The 18652-nt window shown below is 41.1% G+C and overlaps 1 protein-coding gene across 1 annotated transcript; it reads left to right on the forward strand.

The window, feature by feature from the left end:
• Window positions 1-454: 454 nt before the first annotated feature.
• On the forward strand, window positions 455-18350 carry rbis (ribosomal biogenesis factor). Its single transcript, XM_029755861.1, has 4 exons — window positions 455-564; window positions 752-868; window positions 17772-17888; window positions 18010-18350. The coding sequence occupies exons 2-4, from the start codon at window positions 758-760 to the stop codon at window positions 18076-18078; spliced, it is 297 nt and encodes a 98-aa protein (XP_029611721.1). The 5' UTR covers window positions 455-564; window positions 752-757; the 3' UTR covers window positions 18079-18350.
• Window positions 18351-18652: the final 302 nt, after the last annotated feature.

Consider the following 18652-nt stretch of genomic DNA (forward strand, 5'->3'; position numbering starts at 1 on the left):
ATCAGAGGGTAGTGCGTACGACCCAGTACATCACTTGGGCCAAGCTTCCTTGCCTGCAGACATTCTATTGCCTCCTGTACTGAGTCAATGTGCGGGGGTACAGGTTAGTCGACGTAATTTGTACATGTAAATAGGGGTAACTATGCATAGATAATAAACAGCGAGTAGCAGCAGTGTAGGGGGAGGGGGTCAATGTAAATAGTCCAGGTGGCCATTTGACAAATTGTTCAGCAGTTTTATGGGTGTCAATGTAAATATTTTCTTATATATTTCTTGAACTGCATTGTTGGTTAAGGGCTTGTAAGTAAGCATTTCACGGTAAGGTCTACCTACACCTGTTGTATTCAAACATGTGACAAATAAAGTTATATTTTAATAGATTTTATTTTGCACTCCTTCTCTAACCCAGCGCGGATAGTGTAGAAATCGAGCGCACCATGTGGGCGTTTCAATCTGTTGTCTTCGGGAGGACTGATTGGTTCAGATTTTAGTCGCATCTAAATTGCGTCAAGCTCCGTTGCTTCAACACGTTTTACATTTGCCGATAGTAGTCCACTTCTTGAGGTTTGTATATTTTGTTATTATTCTTCGAGTTTATTTAGTTATGTGGATTCACATATTGAACGCACGTGATGTTACTGTATTTTGTTATATATTGTGAAAACATAAACTAATAAACTGTGTATGATCACAACTTGTCGGTCTGAGCAAGTTTAGCCACCTTGCTAACAGCATACGTTTGTTCTCATAGGTAATCATGGCGAAGAATAAACAAAAAGGCAAAAAGCAGCAGAATGTTTTCCGAGTGGCCAACAAACAGACAAAACAAAAGAATAAGGCAAAACCTGTCACTTCAACTCTCAAACACGTAAGTGGAAAATGCTAGCTAGCTACTATCTTAGTTAGCCAACTGTTTAGCTAATAGGCTTCACACAATAGGGTGCACAATCAAAAACGCGTCTTTTGAACAATGAGTAAACCAATGGTCCAAACCTCATGTCTCTATCATAATCCGTTAAAGTTATTGGAGTTTTACCGTTGAAGGATGGCCAAAATTAGGGCGGCTAAATTACTTTTTATCCTTTGTCCTCCATTGATCAGCTGGGAAGTTGCATCATGTCAACGAGGCTGGATTCTGTGCAAGAATTAAAGCTGCAATATTGATCTTTTTGTCTAACCTGACCACGTTCACATTGACATCTATAACTCACATGTATTTCTAATTGAAGTCAAGTGTAAGGCGGTAGATCTGTTGTATGTTACTATTTCTATGCTTCCCATGCTTCAATTTCGTTTATGCGTATTTTACTGTGTTGTACGCCAGTTTCAAACAGCTGAAAATACAATATTTTTTTGTTATGGAAAATATATTTGACAGTGGTTTAGATGGTACAATGACTCTTGTTTTGTCACGAACAGAAATTAAGTGAACTATTTAGAATTTTAGCAACCAGGAAATGGCGGAGCGATTTCTGCATAGTGCATCTTTAAAGCTACTGGCGACCCAACACTGACAGGCTCACTTTGCATTTGTACTTTTTATCGTTCTTCTCGAATCCGCAGGAAATAAAACAATAGAGGTAAGATGGATATTGATTTTGAGACATGACATGTAGTATTTTAGTGTGTGCTTTTCATATTAATGTTACATTTGTTGTTTTTCCTAGATCTCACAAAAACAAGTTATATCTGTGAAATGTCAACGGAGCACTGAGTGTATACCAAACTTATTTGGAAAGTCTTTCACATTTATATCAGCTCTTTTCATGCAAATTTAGCTTTTTGTGACCAGCGGAAACAACTTTGAAGATGACAACGAGAAAATGTAAAATTCAAAGAAGTTGTTACGAGAAACCTGCACCACTATGTCAACAAAGCTTGGTGCTTATTATCGGATATATTATCGTAAAATTTCAATTAATTGCTGACTCTCAAATAGCCACTTGTCCCTTTTTAATATCTGGACCACTGCACGCATTGCACAACATCGGGGTTAAATGAATTTTTTACGTGGTTACCATGAATTGTTTATGACAGGGCTGTCACTCATTTTATGGAGGGTCTAGCGTCTTTTTTTCTATTAAGACCTAGACAACCAGGTGAGGGAGTTCTTTACTAATTAGTGACCTTAATTCATCAATCAAGTACAAGGGATGAGCAAAATGTTGTTTACGAGGTTAATGTTTCGTTTGTTACATTCAGTAAAGAGTCCAAAAAATATGGCGTTTTTATCGCCAGTAAGAAGCTGCTGACAGCTGAGAACTGCTAGCTAACTGGCAAGCAGGAAAACGGTCAACAACTTCAGGACAGACCCCTATAAATTGGCAGATTGCCATCTAGTGGCGAAAGTAAGAACTGCATTTTTTAAAACAGGCATACTTAGACCTCGAAAATGTGACTGTGTAAATGCCAACACAATATTTCATGGAATGAAGAAATTGATTAAAATACTGGAAGTGAATGGTGGAATTAAACAATTAACTATGCAAATTAGCAAAAGATGTGTGCGTTAGAAAAATAGACACTGCTCATATAAAATTCTGTCTCTAAAGCTGTGCTGGCTCTTTGAAGTGACACAAATTCTATTTATTTGCATATCTGATTCGACTGTATTTTCCTGGAGTCTGAACAGCCACAAAGCACATGGAATCGGATATGATGGCGCCGGAAGAGATGCCTGCCGTTCTACGGGCTCCTAACCAATTGTGCTATCGTGTTTTGTTTTTTTCCTGCGTTATTTGTAACTTATTTTGTACATACTGTTTCTGCCACTGTCTCTTATGACCATAAAGAGCTTCTGGATATCAGGACAGTGATTACTCACCTTGTACTAGATGAAGATTTTTGTAGTCCTTTAATGAGTCGGACGTGAAGGATTTACTTCAGGCACCCGGCAAGGCCCAAATCCCCGTCATTCGCATGAAGAGACAGAGATATCGGAGACGCAGGTCGTGGTGCCTTGTAAGGATCCAACAGCGAGTGAGTAATCCCCCTCTACCATCAGTCCTATTTGCCAACGTGCATTCATTGGATAAGAAAATGGATGAGCTCCGATCACGACTATCCTACCAACGGGACATTAAAAACTAGGGATGCACCGATATGACATTTTTGGCCGATACCGATATTCAATGTTTTCCTTGACAAAAAAAACAACAGATAACCAATATTCCAATTTTTTTGCGGCCTTTTAAGCATTCTAGTACAGTTAAATTGTTGAAACGCACACTGACCAAAAACGTACTTTATTGGCATTTATGCATTCCCCATTACCAGTAAAACATAATCAAAACCTATTTCTTTCACTTACTTGCTGTGCTGTTTCGTTGACTCATTTCATTCTCAACCAAGATTTCATCATACGTGTCAAGCTGTGAAGTTCCAGCTCTGTCTGTTCGTGGACTCTAATGTCGTGCGTGTTCTTCCTCGGTGCGTACTGTCACTGTGTCCGTTTCCAACTTGTCCAGCTGTGTCTGTAACATTTCACGTAAACCCTGTTTCTTGTCTGCATCGAAGTAGCAGTCCTTGTACCTAGCATCGAGCATGGTGGCGACACAGTAAAGAGGCTCAGAGAGAATGCCACCGACTCGCATGTTCACAGCCTCTAGTAGATTACTTTTGCAAGTTTTAACCCCACGGTCTGTCGGCAGTTTTGTTGAGCAGGCGTTTCAGTGCCATGACAGAGGGTATCACGTCTGCTCCAGACGCAGTTGATGAGCTTATTTCTCAAGTCAGTTGTTTGAATGGAGCTAGGAGTGTGTTCTTGTTTCCAAGTTTAAAACATGTTCTCAAATGCCATTGAAATGACAGCAGCGGTATGGGAACCAGCACATTCTTGAGCGTGCAATACGGCTTTCCTCATTACGAAATCCTTGTCGACCCACTGTGCTGTCAGACTCCGCATGCTCACGGGGCTGACATCGCTGGTCCAAATGTCAGTCGTGAAGCTAATAGCAGTGACGCCCATAGCAAGTAGTTCATGGATGTGCGTTTCAACAATACTGTGTAACTCCAGTAGGGCAACGTCTGAAAAATAGCGCCTACTTGGTAGTGTGTACCGGTGCTTGACAAGTTGGCGAAATCCAACATCATCCACGACAGAGAACGGTTGATTGTCAAGGGCAATGAATGCCGTTATTTTAGCCTTAATGGATTTCACCTTTGAGTTGTCTCACTGAAATGTTCTTACTCTTTCAAATGACTGCTCGACTTGAACTTGTTTAGTTGTTGGAAGTGTGCTCCTAGTTTTTTTCTGCTTTTGTTCTAAGTAGTCGCTGAACGTCTGGGGGTGTTGCACTTTCAAATGAGTAGTTGGGTTTGTGGTATTGAAAGATTTCACTTTCTCCCCTCGGGAAATAATAGCAACACAAACTTTGTATATGGCCTTTTTGTTATCTTCTTTGAAACTTCAAAATAGATTCACACAGCAGACATTGTGGGCTAGGTTAGGAATGCTGTGTTGTAAGTGTAGCGTTATATTTTCCGTGGCGTCATTACGTCATCTACCTACGTTATACAGGTATGCACGTCAGCTTTGACGGGTTGCAGAGGGTCGGAAACTTTCCGGTAAATTTCCAGAATTTTTCCAGAAATTTCCATGGAAAGTTAAGCCCAGAAATTTGGGGAATTTTGCTTAAATTCATCAAAAATGTTAGCTTATAACAGTGAATTTTTTTGTTGTTGTTGGATACACATAAGGCAATTCTAGGTCTTGTGGCATATTTTGGTTAACCTTTCTGGGCTAGGTGGGACGATAGCGTCCCACTCTATTCAACAGCCAGTGGAATCGCGTGGCGCGAAGTACAAATACCTCAAAAATGCTATAACTTCAATTTCTCAAACATATGACTATTTTACACCATTTGAAAGATAAGACTCTCGTTAATCCAACCACATTGTCCGATTTCAAAAAGGCTTTACAGCGAAAGCAAAACATTCAACATTTCAAGGAGTACCCAGCCAATAATAATCACACAGCCATTTTCAAAGCAAGCATGTATGTCACAAAAACACAAACCACAGCTAAATGCAGCACTAACCTTTGATCTTCATCAGATGGCACTCCTAGGACATTATGTTATACAATACATGCATGTTTTGTTCAATCAAGTTCATATTTATATCAAAAAACTGCTTTTTACATTAGCATGTGATGTTCAGAACTAGCATACCCACCGAAAACTTCCGGTGAATTTACTAAATTACTCATCATAAACGTTGACAAAATACATAATTATTTGAAGAATTATAGATACAGAACTCCTTTATGCAATCGCGGTGTCAGATTTTAAAATAGCTTTTCAGCGAAAGCACATTTTGCAATATTCTGAGTACATAGCTCAGCCATCACATGCTAGCTATTCAGACACCCGCCAACTTCGGGGCTCACTAAACTCAGAATTACTATTAGAAAAATTGGATTACCTTTGCTGTTCTTCGTCAGAATGCACTCCCAGGACTTCTACTTCAACAACAAATGTTGTTTTGGTTCCAAAGAATCCATAGTTATATCCAAATACCTCCGTTTTGTTCATGCGTTCAGATCACTATCCAAAGGGTAATGCGCGAGCGCATTTCGTGACGAAAAATGAAAAAATGTTCCTTTACCGTACTTAGAAGCATGTCAAACGCTGTTTAAAATCAATTTTTATGCTATTTTTCTCGTAAAATAGCGATAATATTCTAACCGGACAACGTCGTATTCATTCAAAGAGGGAAAGAAAAAAATGGCGAGGTCTCGTGAACGCGCATCTCCAGTCTCTCTGTCACCAGGCAGACCACTGAGAAACTGAGCTGCTGTTATCTGCCCAGAGACAGGAGACGCGTCAATTTGGTTTCTGAAGGCTTTAGAGAGCCAATGGAAGCCTTAAAGTGTCACGTAACAGCACAGATACTGTAATTTCGATAGAGATGCAACAGAAGGACTACAAATTGTCAGACAGGCCACTTCCTGCTTGGAATCTTCTCAGGTTTTTGCCTGTCATATGGGTTCTGTTATACTCACAGACAGCATTCAAACAGTTTTAGAAACTTCAGTGTTTTCTATCCAAATCTACTAATAATATGCATATTCTCGTTTCTGGGCAAGAGTGGTAACCAGTTTAAATCGGGTACGTTATTTATCCGGCTGTGAAAATACTGCCCCCTATCCCAGACAGGTTAAGCTATTCCCAATTCGATGGAATTGCAACCCTATGCATGCACAGTGTATTTTTCCATCACATGTGCAGTGCACTCATCACATGTACAGCTGATTCTCAAGATCTTGCACACTAATGAGATGCTATTGAGACCACACTACTACACTGTCTGAGCCAAGGACTACATGCTTTCTGGTAAGTTTTGATTACAATGCTTGGTGGGGTGAATATATTTTATATGACACAATTATTTGATAACTAGTAAATAGTAGCCTACATAAAAGTGTTTAAATCATTTCTAACTTGTTAACAATTTCTGCTAGTTAGTTGCAAAAACTGTGGGTTTTATCTTGCTTGAGCATGCTAACTCAGGAGTGTTAATTCACCTGTTTCCATACATGTTTCATTTTAAAACATTTATCTTACAAATGAGTTGTTTAGTCTAACTGCTTAACTATTTATCTGTACATAGACTTGTATTAGGGTTTTTTTTACTCTTTTTTTTCTAATCTTTACAGGAAAATGCCATGGGCACTATCTGATGTGTGGAGACATTTCACTGCAGCTAATGTAGAAGGAAAAGCTGTGTACATTTGCAAACACTGTGCCAAATCATATGTGAAGAATGCAACAAAGCACATTCATCAGGCCAAGTGCATAAAGTTCCCTCAGTGCTCACAACAAGCAACCTCTGACAAAAAGTCCCTCTACTTCTATTCGAGTTGAAAATGATGAATCAGACACGTTAGTGACAGCAACAGCTCATGGTCCTCCTAGAATCAGAGTTTTTTTTGACTCAGTGGAGGAACGTAGTCAGAGAAATGCTGATGAATGTCTTGCTCGAGCTGTGTATGCAACTGGTTCACCTCTGATGCTCACAGGCAATGTGTATTGGAAGAGATTTCTGAATATTCTTTGCCCAGCATACACCCCTCAAACCAGACATGCTTTATCTACTTATTTGCTGGATGCCGAGTTCAAGTGAAGGTCAAGCAAATCATAGAGAAAGTAGACTGTATTGCAATCATCTCTGATGGGTGGTCGAATGTTCGTGGGCAAGGAATAATTAACTACATCTCCGCGCCTCAACCAGTATTCTACAGGAGCACAGACACAATGGACAACAGACACACCAGTCTCTACATTGCAGATGAGCTGAAGGCAGTCATCATTGACCTTGGACCACAGAAGGTATTTGCATTGGTGACAGACAAGGCTGCGAACATGAAGGCTGCTTGGTCTAAAGTGGAGGCGTCCTACCCTCACATCACACCCATTGGCTATGCTGCTCATGCGTTGAGTCTGCTCCTCAAGGACGACATGGCACTGAAAACAATGGATACACTCTACAAGAGAGCCATGGAAATGGTTAGGTATGTGAAGGGTCATCAAGTTATAGCAGCAATCTTCCTCACCAAGCAAAGTGAGAAGAATAAGTGCACCACATTGAAGCTGCCCAGCAACACCCGGTTGGGGTGGTGTTGTCATCATGTTTGACAGTCTCCTGGAGGGGAAGGAGTCTCTCCAAGAAATGGCCATATCACAGTCTGCCGATATGTACAGCCCCATCAAGAGGATCCTCCTGGATGAGGTATTTTCGGAGAGCGTGGTAAGCAGCCTGAAACTCCTGAAACCTATAGCAGTAGCCATTGCACGGATTGAGGGAGACAATACCATCCTGTCTGATGTTCAGACTCTGCTTGGAAATGCAAGAGAAGAAATCCGTACTGCCATGCCCAATTCGCTGTTGCTCCGAGCAGAAGAAACTGCAGTTCTGAAAATCATCAAGAAGCGTGAAGACTTCTGCCTAAAGCTCAGCGTATATTTTGGACCCCAAGTATGCTGGCAAGAGCATTCTGTCTGGTGCAGAGAGCAACAAGGCCTATGGTGTCATCACTACCGTGTCTCGCCACTTTGGCCTGGATGAGGGCAAGGTTCTTGGCAGTCTGGTGAAGTACACTTCCAAGCAAGGGCTTTGGGATGGAGATGCAATATGGCAGTCGTGCCAACATATCTCATCAGCCACCTGGTGGAAGGGACTTTGTGGGTCTGAGGCTCTTTCCCCTGTTGCCTCCATCTTCCAAATCCCACCAACATCAGCCGCCTCAGAGCGCTACTGGTCCTTGTTTGGGAACACGCACACCAAAGCACGCAACAGGCTGACCAATTACAAGGGTAGAAAAATTGGTGGACATCCAGGCAAATTTGAGGCTTTTTGAGCCTGACAACGAGACATCCTCAACAAGGTTGGAAAGTGACAGTGAAGATGAGGCCTCAGTCTGATGTTAGAGGTGGACATTGAAGAGGAGAAGACATGGAAGCCTGAGAGGAAGACCACCAAAGCTTTAGTTTCTAGACTATAATTTTACAGATGTATGTTGAAAATGTTTTTGGGAGATGCGATGGGTCATTCAATATTCCCTTTTGTTGTTCAGTGAAATCATCCCATGTGAAGTCAACTCATTTAATTAAAGTTCAATTCGTAACTAAATAGTTTTTTTATTTATATTGGAAGAATTAATCATTTGCAATTTGTCTACTTATGATAAGGTAAAAGGTTTGTTTGTCTCCATATGATATGGTAAATATATCCAATGCAAAAAAATATCTACATTTAAATGTTATTAATTTGCATATATTCCCGTTAATTCCCACGGAACGTTTCCACCTCTGACTATTCCCCAAAATGTGCAACCCTAGCTTTGACATTGGTTTTGCACATCAGCGTTAAACTATTCATAGTGCCGATGTTGGCATTTTTAGCTAATATCGGATGAATCTCATATGCTTACCGATTATTTTTTTTTTTTAATTTAAAAAATATATATTTTTATTTAATTTTCAAATATTTTTTGTTCATTTATTTTTTTCTAATGTTTTTGTTATTTTGATTTTTATTTGGATATTTTTTTAAATATCATGCATCCCTATTAAAAACTGTATCTTATGTTTCACCCGAGTCGTGGATGAACGAGGACATGGATAACATACAGCTGGCGGGGTTTTCGGGCCATCAGCAAGATAGAACAGCTGCCTCCGATAAAACAAGGGGTGGCTGTGTCTCTGTTTAAATAACAGCTGGTAAAGGAAATCTGATATAAAGGAAGTCTCAAGGTTTTGCTCGCCTGAGGTAGAGTATCTCATGATAAGCTGAGAGTTTTCATCTATATTTTTTTGCAGCTGTCTATTTACCACCACAAACAGATGCTGGCACTAAGATGGCACTCAACAAGCTGTATAAGGCCATAAGTAAAAAAGAAAATACTCATCCAGTGGTGACGCTCCTAGTGGCCGGGGACTTTAATTTAAATCCGTTTTACCTAATTTCTACCAGCATGTTACATGTGCAACCAGACAGGGAAAAAACTCTACATGACCTTTTACTTGACACACAGAGACGTGTACAAAGCTCTACCTCGTTCTCCATTTGGAAAATCTGACCATAACTCTATCCTCCTGATTCCTGCTTACAAAAAAAAAACTCATCAGGAAGTACCAGTGACTCGCTCAATAAGGAAGTGGTCAGATGACGCAAATGCTAAGCTACAGGACTGTTTTGCTAGCACAGACTGGAATATGTTCCGGGATTCTTCCGATGGCATTGAGGAGTACACCACATCAGTCACTGGCTTCATCAATAAGTGCATTGATTACGTCGTCCCCACAGTGCATAACCCAACCAGAAGCCATGGATTACAGGCAACATCCGCACTGAGCTGAAGGCTCCACTTTCAAGGAGCGGGATTTCTCATAAACCCGGACGCTTATGAGAAATCCTGCTATGCCCTCCGGTGAACCATCAAACAGGCAAAGCGCCAATACAGGACCAGGATTGAATCGTATTACACCGGCTCCGACGCTCGTCGGATTTGGCAGGGCTTGCAAGCTATTACAAAGGGAAGCACAGCCGCGAGCTGCCCAGAGACACGAGCCTACCAGACGAGCTAAATAACTTCTATGCTCGCTTCGATGCAAGTAACACTGAAACATGCATGAGCATCAGCTGTTCCGGACGACTGTGTGATCACGCTCTCCGTAGCCGATGTGAGGAAGACCTTTAAACAGGTCAACAGTCTCAAGTCCGCAGGGCCAGGCGAATTACCAGGACGTGTACTCTGAGCATGCGCCCACCAACTGGCAAGTCTCTTAACTTGTTATGGATAGGGGGCAGTATTTTCACGGCCGGATAAAAAACGTACCCGATTTAATCTGGTTATTACTCCGCCCAGAAACTAGAATATGCATATAATTAGTAGCTTTGGATAGAAAACACTCCAAAGTTTCTAAAACTGTTTGAATGGTGTCTGTGAGTATAACATAACTCAAATGGCAGGCCAAAACCTGAGAAGATTCTGTACAGGAAGTACCCTGTCTGACCATTTCTTGGCCTTCTTTGTCATCTCTAACCAAAACAGAGGATCTCTGCTGTAACGTGACACTTTCTAAGGCTCCCATAGGCTCTCAGAAGGCGCCAGAACGTTGAATGATGACTCTGCAGTCTCTGGCTGAAAAACAGTAGCGCATTTGGATAGTGGTCGATCTGAGAACAATGAGACGGGTGCGCGTGTGCACGTGAAGAGTCCATTTTACATTTTCAGTCTTTGAACGAAAACAACAACTCCCGGTCGGAATATTATCGCTATTTTACGAGAAAAATCGCATAAATTGATTTTAAACAGCGTTTGACATGCTTCGAAGTACGGTAATGGAATATTTTGAATTTTTTTGTCACGAAACGCGCCGGCGCGTCACCCTTCGTTACCCTTCGGATAGTGTCTTGAACGCACGAACAAAACGCCGCTATTTGGATATAACTATGGATTATTTGGAACCAAACCAACATTTGTTGTTGAAGTAGAAGTCCTGGGAGTGCATTCTGACGAAGAACAGCAAAGGTAATCCAATTTTTCTTATAGTAAATCTGAGTTTGGTGAGTACCAAACTTGGTGGGTGTCAAAATAGCTAGCCTGTGATGGCCGGGCTATCTACTCAGAATATTGCAAAATGTGCTTTTACCGAAAAGCTATTTTAATTGCATAAAGGAGTTCTGTATCTATAATTCTTAAAATAATTTGTTTTTTGTCAACGTTTATCGTGAGTAATTTAGTAAATTCACCGGAAGTGTTCTGTGGGAATGCTAGTTCTGAACGTCACATGCTAATGTAAAAAGCTGTTTTTTTATATAAATATGAACTTGATTGAACAAAACATGCATGTATTGTATAACATAATGTCCTAGGAGTGTCATCTGATGAAGATCATCAAAGGTTAGTGCTGCATTTAGCTGTGGTTTTGGTTTTTGTGACATTATATGCTAGCTTGAAAAATGGGTGTCTGATTATTTCTGGCTGGGTACTCTCCTGACATAATCTAATGTTTTGCTTTCGTTGTAAAGCCTTTTTGAAATCGGACAGTGTGGTTAGATAAAGGAGAGTCTTGTCTTTTAAAATGGTGTAAAATAGTCATATGTTTTGAAAAATGGAAGTTTTCGGATTTTCGAGGAGTTTGTATTTCGCGCCACGCCCTATCATTGGATATTGGAGCGGTGTTCCGCTAGTGGAACGTCTAGATGTAAGAGTTAACTGACATTTTCAACCTGTCCCTGACCAAGTCTGTAATACCAATATGTTTTCAAGCAGACCACCATGGTCCCTGTGCCCAAGAACAACAATGACTGCCTAAATGACTACCGACCCATAGCACTCACGTCTGTAGCCATGAAGTGCTTCGAAAGGCTGGTCATGGCTCACATGACACCATTATCCCAGAAATCCTATACCCACTCCAATTTGCATACCGCCCTTACAGATCCACAGACGACGCAATCCCTATTGTACTCCACACAGCCCTTTCCCACCTGGACAAAAGGAGTACCTACACTTCTGGTCAAAAGTTTTAGAAGGCCTACTCATTCAAGGGTTTTCCTTTATTTTTTACTATTTTCTACATTGCAGAATAATAGTGAAGACCTCAACTATTAAATAACACATATGGAGTCATGTAGTAACCAAAAAGTTTTAAACAAATCAAAATATATTTTATGTTTGAGGTTCTTCAAAGTAGCCACCCTTTGCCTTGATGACAGTTTTGCACACACATTCTCTCAACCAACTTCGTGAGGTAGTCGCTTGGAATGCAATTAACAGGTATGTCTTAAGTTAATTTGTGGAATTTCTTTCCTCAATGCGTTTAAGCCAATCGGTTGTGTTGTGATAAGGTAGGGGTGGTATACAGAAGACAGCCCTATTTGGTAAAATACCAAGTCCATATTATGGCAAGAACAGCTCAAATAAGCAAAGGGAAACAACAGTCCATTACTTTAAGACATGGTCAGTCAATATGGAAAATGTCAAGAACTTTGAAGGTTTCTTGAAGTGCAGTAACAAACCAAGCGCTATGATGAAACTGGCTCTCATGAGGACCGCCACAGGAATGGAAGACCTAGAGTTACATCTGCTGCTGACGATAAATTCATTAGAATTACCAGCCTCAGAAATTGCAGCCCAAATAAATGCTTCAGAGTTCAAGTAACAGACACATCTCAACATCATCTGTTCAGAGGAGACTGCGTGAATCAGGCCTTCATGGTCAAATTGCTGCAAAGAACCCACTACTAAAGGACACCAATAAGAAGAGACTTGCTTGGGCCAGAAACATGAGCAATGGACATTAGACCAGTGGAATTTGTCCATTGGTCTGGAGAACAAATTTTAGATTTTTGGTTCCAACCGCTGTGTCTTCGTGAGACGTGGTGTGGGTGAACAGATGATCTTTGCATGTGTATTTCCCACCATAAAGCGAGGAGGTGTGATGGTGCCTCCCTGTGGCTCAGTTGGTAGAGCATGGTGTTTGCAATGTTGTTTGCAATGCCAGGGTTGTGGGTTCGATTCCCACGGGGGGCCAGTACGGAGGGGGAAAAAATGTATGAAATTAATTGAAATGTATGCATTCACTACTGTAAGTCGCTCTGGATAAGAGCGTCTGCTAAATGACGTAAATGTAAAATGTTTGGGGTGTTTTGCTGTTGACACTGTCAGGGATTTATTTAGAATTCAAGGCACACTGAACCAGCATGGCTACCACAGCATTCTGCAGCGATACGTCATCCCGTCTGGTTTGTGCTTAGTGGGAGTATAATTTGTTTTTCAACTGGACATTGACCCAACACTTCTCCATGCTGTGTAAGGGCTTTTTGACCAAGGAGAGTGATGGAGTGCTGCATCAGATGACCTGGCCTCCACAATCCCCTGACCTCAACCCAAATGAGATGGTTTGGGAAGAGTTTGACCGCAGAGTTTAGGAAAAGCAGCCAACAAGTGCTCAGCATATGTGGGGACTCCTTCAAGACTGTTGGAAAAGCATTCCAGGTGAAGTTGGTTGAGAGAATGCTAAGAGTGTGCAAAGCTGTCATCAGGGCAAAGGGTGGCTATTTGAAGAATCTCAAATATAAAATATATTTTGATTTAACACTTTATTTGGTTACTACATGATTCCATATGTTATTTCCTAGTTTTGATGTCTTCACTATTATTCTACAATGTAGAAAATAGTAAAACATTTATAAAAACCCTTGAATGAGTAGATGTTATAAAACTTTTGACCGGTAGTGTACATGAGAATGCTATTCATTGACAACAGCTCAGCGTTCAACACCGTAGTGCCCTCAAAGGTCATCACCAAGCTAAGGACCTTCGGACTAAACACCTCCCTCTGCAACTGGCTCATGAACTTCCTGACGGGCCGGCCCCAGGTGATAAGGGTAGGTAACAACACACCTGCCACGCTGATCCCTACACAGGGGCCCTTCCTGTACTCCAATGTTCACCCATGACTTCATGGCCAAGCACGACTCCAACACCATCATTAAGTTTGCCGACGACGCAACAGTGGTAGTCCTGATCGCCGACAACGATGAGACAGCCTATAGGGAGGAGGTCAGAGACCTGGCAGTGTGGTGCCAGGATACAAAAAATAAACTCTTCCTCAACGTGATCAAGACAAAGGAGATGATTGTAGACTCCAGAAAAAGGAGGGCTGAGCACGCCCCCATTTTCATTGACGAGGCTGTAGTGGAGCAGTTTGAGAGCTTCAAGTTCCTTAGTGTCCACATCACCAACATACTGACTCACCACCTGGATTAGGTCTTATAGCAAAATTTGAAATTCTTTTTTACATTGGATAAAAGTAGACTCGGAGCTACAAAATGATATATCATACAGTATATGAGGAACACTGGGAATGTAATTCTGCTTTGAAAGTTGATCAACTTGTAAACTCATTTTTGAGAAAATTGCCTTTTGAATGTTTTGATATCAAGTGAAAAGTTCTTTGTCTATGTAACAGTGTAGGTTCCGTCCCTCTCTTCGCCCCAATCTGGGCTCGAACCAGGGACCCTTGCACACATCAACAACTGACACCCCACGAAGCATCGTTACCCATCGCGCCACAAAAGCCGCGGCCCTTGCAACGCAAGGGGAAACCCTACTTCAAGTCTCAGAGCGAGTGACGTCACTGGTTGAAATGCTCCACTACCTCTATACAAGGAGGTGTCAGAGGAAGGCCCAAAAAATTGCCAAAGACTCCAGCCACCCTAGTCAGACTGTTTGTTCTCTCTGCTACCGCACGGTCCAATCTGATGGTTTTTAGACTGTTATTCGGCATATCTTGTTGGTTGCCAGCTACAGTTAACTAGCTTGTTAATTGTTAACAAACAAGTTAGTGAATGTGCTAGAACTAAACAGCTAGCTAGTTGGCTGCTGCTAGCCAAAAATGACTTGTTTTGAAAGTTGGATCATCTTATCCTTTGAGGCTTAGCTTGCGACATAACTTTTGAGTGATAGAAAGCACAAGCACCACCACCACCAATCAGCCTACACCATTGCACACACACCTGTTGTTACTATGACAACTAGCGTGGCCTTGTCAGCAAATTACTGCTGTCTGAACACACACACCTGATTTGGTGAATTCTTTTAACTGAGTTGAGCGTTAAGGCCTACAGTGTGAACAAGGCTTAATAAGTGGCTGTTGTGATTTAAGCAAATAAACGCTCGGGCTATTAATTGAAGTGGTGTGGTTGGTAGGTTCAGAAATGGGAGTTTTGTGATATAGTGTTAATGTTACAGTATGTTACGTTTGGTATGGTTACATAACATAGGACACTTACAGTGCATTCAATAAGCATTCAGACCCCTTGACTTTTTCCACATTTTGTTACGTTACAGCCTTATTCTAAAATGGATTAAATCGTTTTTTTTTCTCATCAATCTATACACAATACCCCATAATGACAGTGAAAACAGTTTTTTAGAATTTTTTTGCAAATGTATTAAATGGAAGAAAAAAAACTGGAAATATCACATTTACATAAGACCCTTTACTCAGTACTTTGTTGAAGCACCTTGGGTAGCGATTACAGCCTCAAGTCTTCTTGGGTATGACGGTACAAGGTTGGCACACATGTATTTGGGGAGTTTCTCCCATTCTTTGCAGATCCTCTCAAGCTCTCATGTAGGATGGGGAGCGTCGCTGCACGGCTATTTTCAGGTCTCTCTAGAGATGTTCGATGAGGTTGAAGTCCGGGCTCTGGCTGGACCAATCAAGGACATTCAAAGACCTGTCCCAAAGCCACTCTTGTGTTGTCTTGGCTGTGTGCTTAGGGTTGTTGATCTGTTGGAAGGTGGACTTTTTCCCCACTCCGAGGTCCTGAGCGCTCTGGATCAGGTTTTCATCAAGGATCTCTCTGTACTTTGCTCCGTTCATTTTTCCCTTCGATCCCCACAGCAAGATTCTGCCACTGCCATGGATGATTCTGCCACTGTAGGGATGGTGCCAGGTTTTCCCCAGACGTGATGCTTGGCATTCAGGCCAAGGAGTTCAATCTTGGTTTCATAAGACCAGAGAGTCTTGTTTCTCATGGTCTGTCTTTTAGGTATATTTTGGCAAGCACCAAGCGGGCTGTCATGCCTTTTTACTAAAGAATTGGCTTCTGTTTGGCCACTACCATAAAGACCTGATTTGTTGGAGTGCTGCAGAGATGGTTGTCCTTCTGGAAGGTTCTCCCATCTCCACAGAGGAACTCTAAAGCTCTGTCAGAGTAACCATCGGGTTCTTGGTCACCTCCCTGACCGATGCCCTTCTCCCCCGTTTGGCCAGGTCTAGGAAGAGTCTTGGTGGTTCCAAACTTCTTCCGTTTAAGAATGATGAAGGCCACTTTGTTCATGGGGACCTTCAATGCTGCAGACATTTTTTGGTACCCTTCCCCAGAGCTGTGCCTCGACACAATCTTGTCTGTTAGCTTTACGGACCATTCCTTCGAATTCATGGCTTGATTTTTTTTTCTCTGACATGCACTGTCAACTGTGGAACCTTATATAGACAGGTGTGTGTGTGTGTGTGTGTGTGTGTGTGTGTGTGCCTTTCCAAATCATGTCTAATCAATTGAATTTACCACGGGTGGAATCCAATCAAGTTGTAGAAACATCTCAAGGATGATCAATGGAAACAGAATGCAACTGATCTCAATTTCGAGTCTCATAGCAAGGGGTCTGAATACTTACGTAAATAAGGTATTTTTTTTTCATAAGTTTGCAAACATGTCTAAATCTGTTTTTCGTTTGTCATTATGGGGTATTATGTGTAGATTGAGGATTTAAAAAAAATGTAATCCATTTTAGAATAAGGTTGTAATGTAGCTAAGTGGAAAATTAGAAGGGGTCTGAACTTTCCGAATGCACTGTAAGGCAAAAATGAAAGGAGGGTGGTTGGTATATAACGCAAACGTCTAGCAATCCAAAGGTTGCGTGTTCTGTCTCATCACGGACAACTTTTAGAATTTTTGCTAATTAGCAACTTTGCAACTACTTAGCCTGTTACCTTACCCTTTCCCTTCCCTTAACCCTAACATTAACCCTTTTAGCTAACCCAGCCACCTAGCTAAAGTTAGCTGCAACATTGATATTTGTAACATATCACATATTTTACTAATTCGTAACATATTGTACAAATTGCAATTCTTAACATATACAAAATGGATGATGGACATCCACAAATGAATACATATGAAACATAACATATCATACTAAATGTAGTGTCGCAGATTTACGTACAGAATATTACGAAATACTCTTATGTTGGGGGATCAACTAGCTACAACAATGCTGTTTTTCAGGTTCCCTGATTTTTGGTATAAGCATTTGTTGATGGTGTTTCTCTAATTAATCCCATTGGAGTCATAGCCTAGTTACATTCTGACTGAATGCATTGAAAGAATTCACCCACAATGCCATAAAGTGCTCTTACCTTGTAAGTATTCAGCCTGCCACTGTCTCAAAATGCCAACTTTTTACTTGGCAAACTTTACTTGGAGATACTTTTAAACTTTACTCTGTGATACTTCCAAACTTTACTCGATTTGGAAAGCTCTGGTGTCTTATCTCCTGTGGATAGTTCCCTGTTAAACCCTGACACTCAGCAAATGCTCTGTGAAAAAAATGACTTCAACAGGTTGTTGTCGTCTCACCATAAGACGGTTGTTCCCGAAGGTTAACTTATCCGTCTTGTATATGTATTGTGCAAGGGTAGTATTTGACACAGTTGCTGACAAGTTTTTATCTTCTTCTTTGTACACAGATCAATAAAGTGAAGAATGAGAAGGTGGAGAACCTGAATAAAATATTTACAGAGGTCCAACGGGATGTCAGAAGTGTATCAAAATGCACTGCTCCGGTGCCCAGAAAGCCAACACCGGTAAGGTTAAACTGAGAATCAATGGATTACCTGACAGAGTTGAGTGTGCTAAGTATCCTCTATCTGATGGTTGTCTGATTTGTCTTCCTTTCTCAACTCTTGTTTTTTGTTTTTATGTCAGGTTGTCCGCGAAGCACCGAAAGAGTCTGCGAATGTGGACGGCGCCGCCCAGTTGTTCTCTCAGCTATAGTACGGAATGGCTGCACAAAATGAAATCTAGTTACAAATCGAACAGTCCACACTGCCCCATTCACATAAAGGGCATCATCTCCACCTTGTGTGGAATGTAATATGACTAATATCATATGATGACGATATTGTAAATATGGTGATATTTTAACAAGAATGTGTGCAGATATTTGAAGAATGTGAAGGATGCATTTGTGAGAGGTTGACACATGCTGTAAAATTATAGATTCCCTGTTGGATACATCTGTCAAATATAATGATCAACAACCTTAAGGTGTACGTTGCATGTATCGATGCTGATATTGATCTCTCTTCACAAGACTATGCTGCCAATGCTGAATGCCAGGGTCTTAGTAGCACACACTATTTCATTTATGAAGGTAGTTTTTATTGGATTTTCACTCTTGATGAGATATTGTACTAATTAATAAGTTGTTCTTGGATAATCTACTGTATGATGCGTGGGTGTATCAGTAAATCACTCGTTCTTCTCCTTTTTAAATAACTTTGGGAGAACTACATCTCGGCGCAGTGGCTGGTTTTAAGTATGCTGGGCACATTCAGCGGTAGCCAGT

This window comes from Salmo trutta, chromosome 6, assembly GCF_901001165.1.
Source record: "Salmo trutta chromosome 6, fSalTru1.1, whole genome shotgun sequence".
Taxonomy (NCBI): Eukaryota; Metazoa; Chordata; class Actinopteri; order Salmoniformes; family Salmonidae; genus Salmo; species Salmo trutta.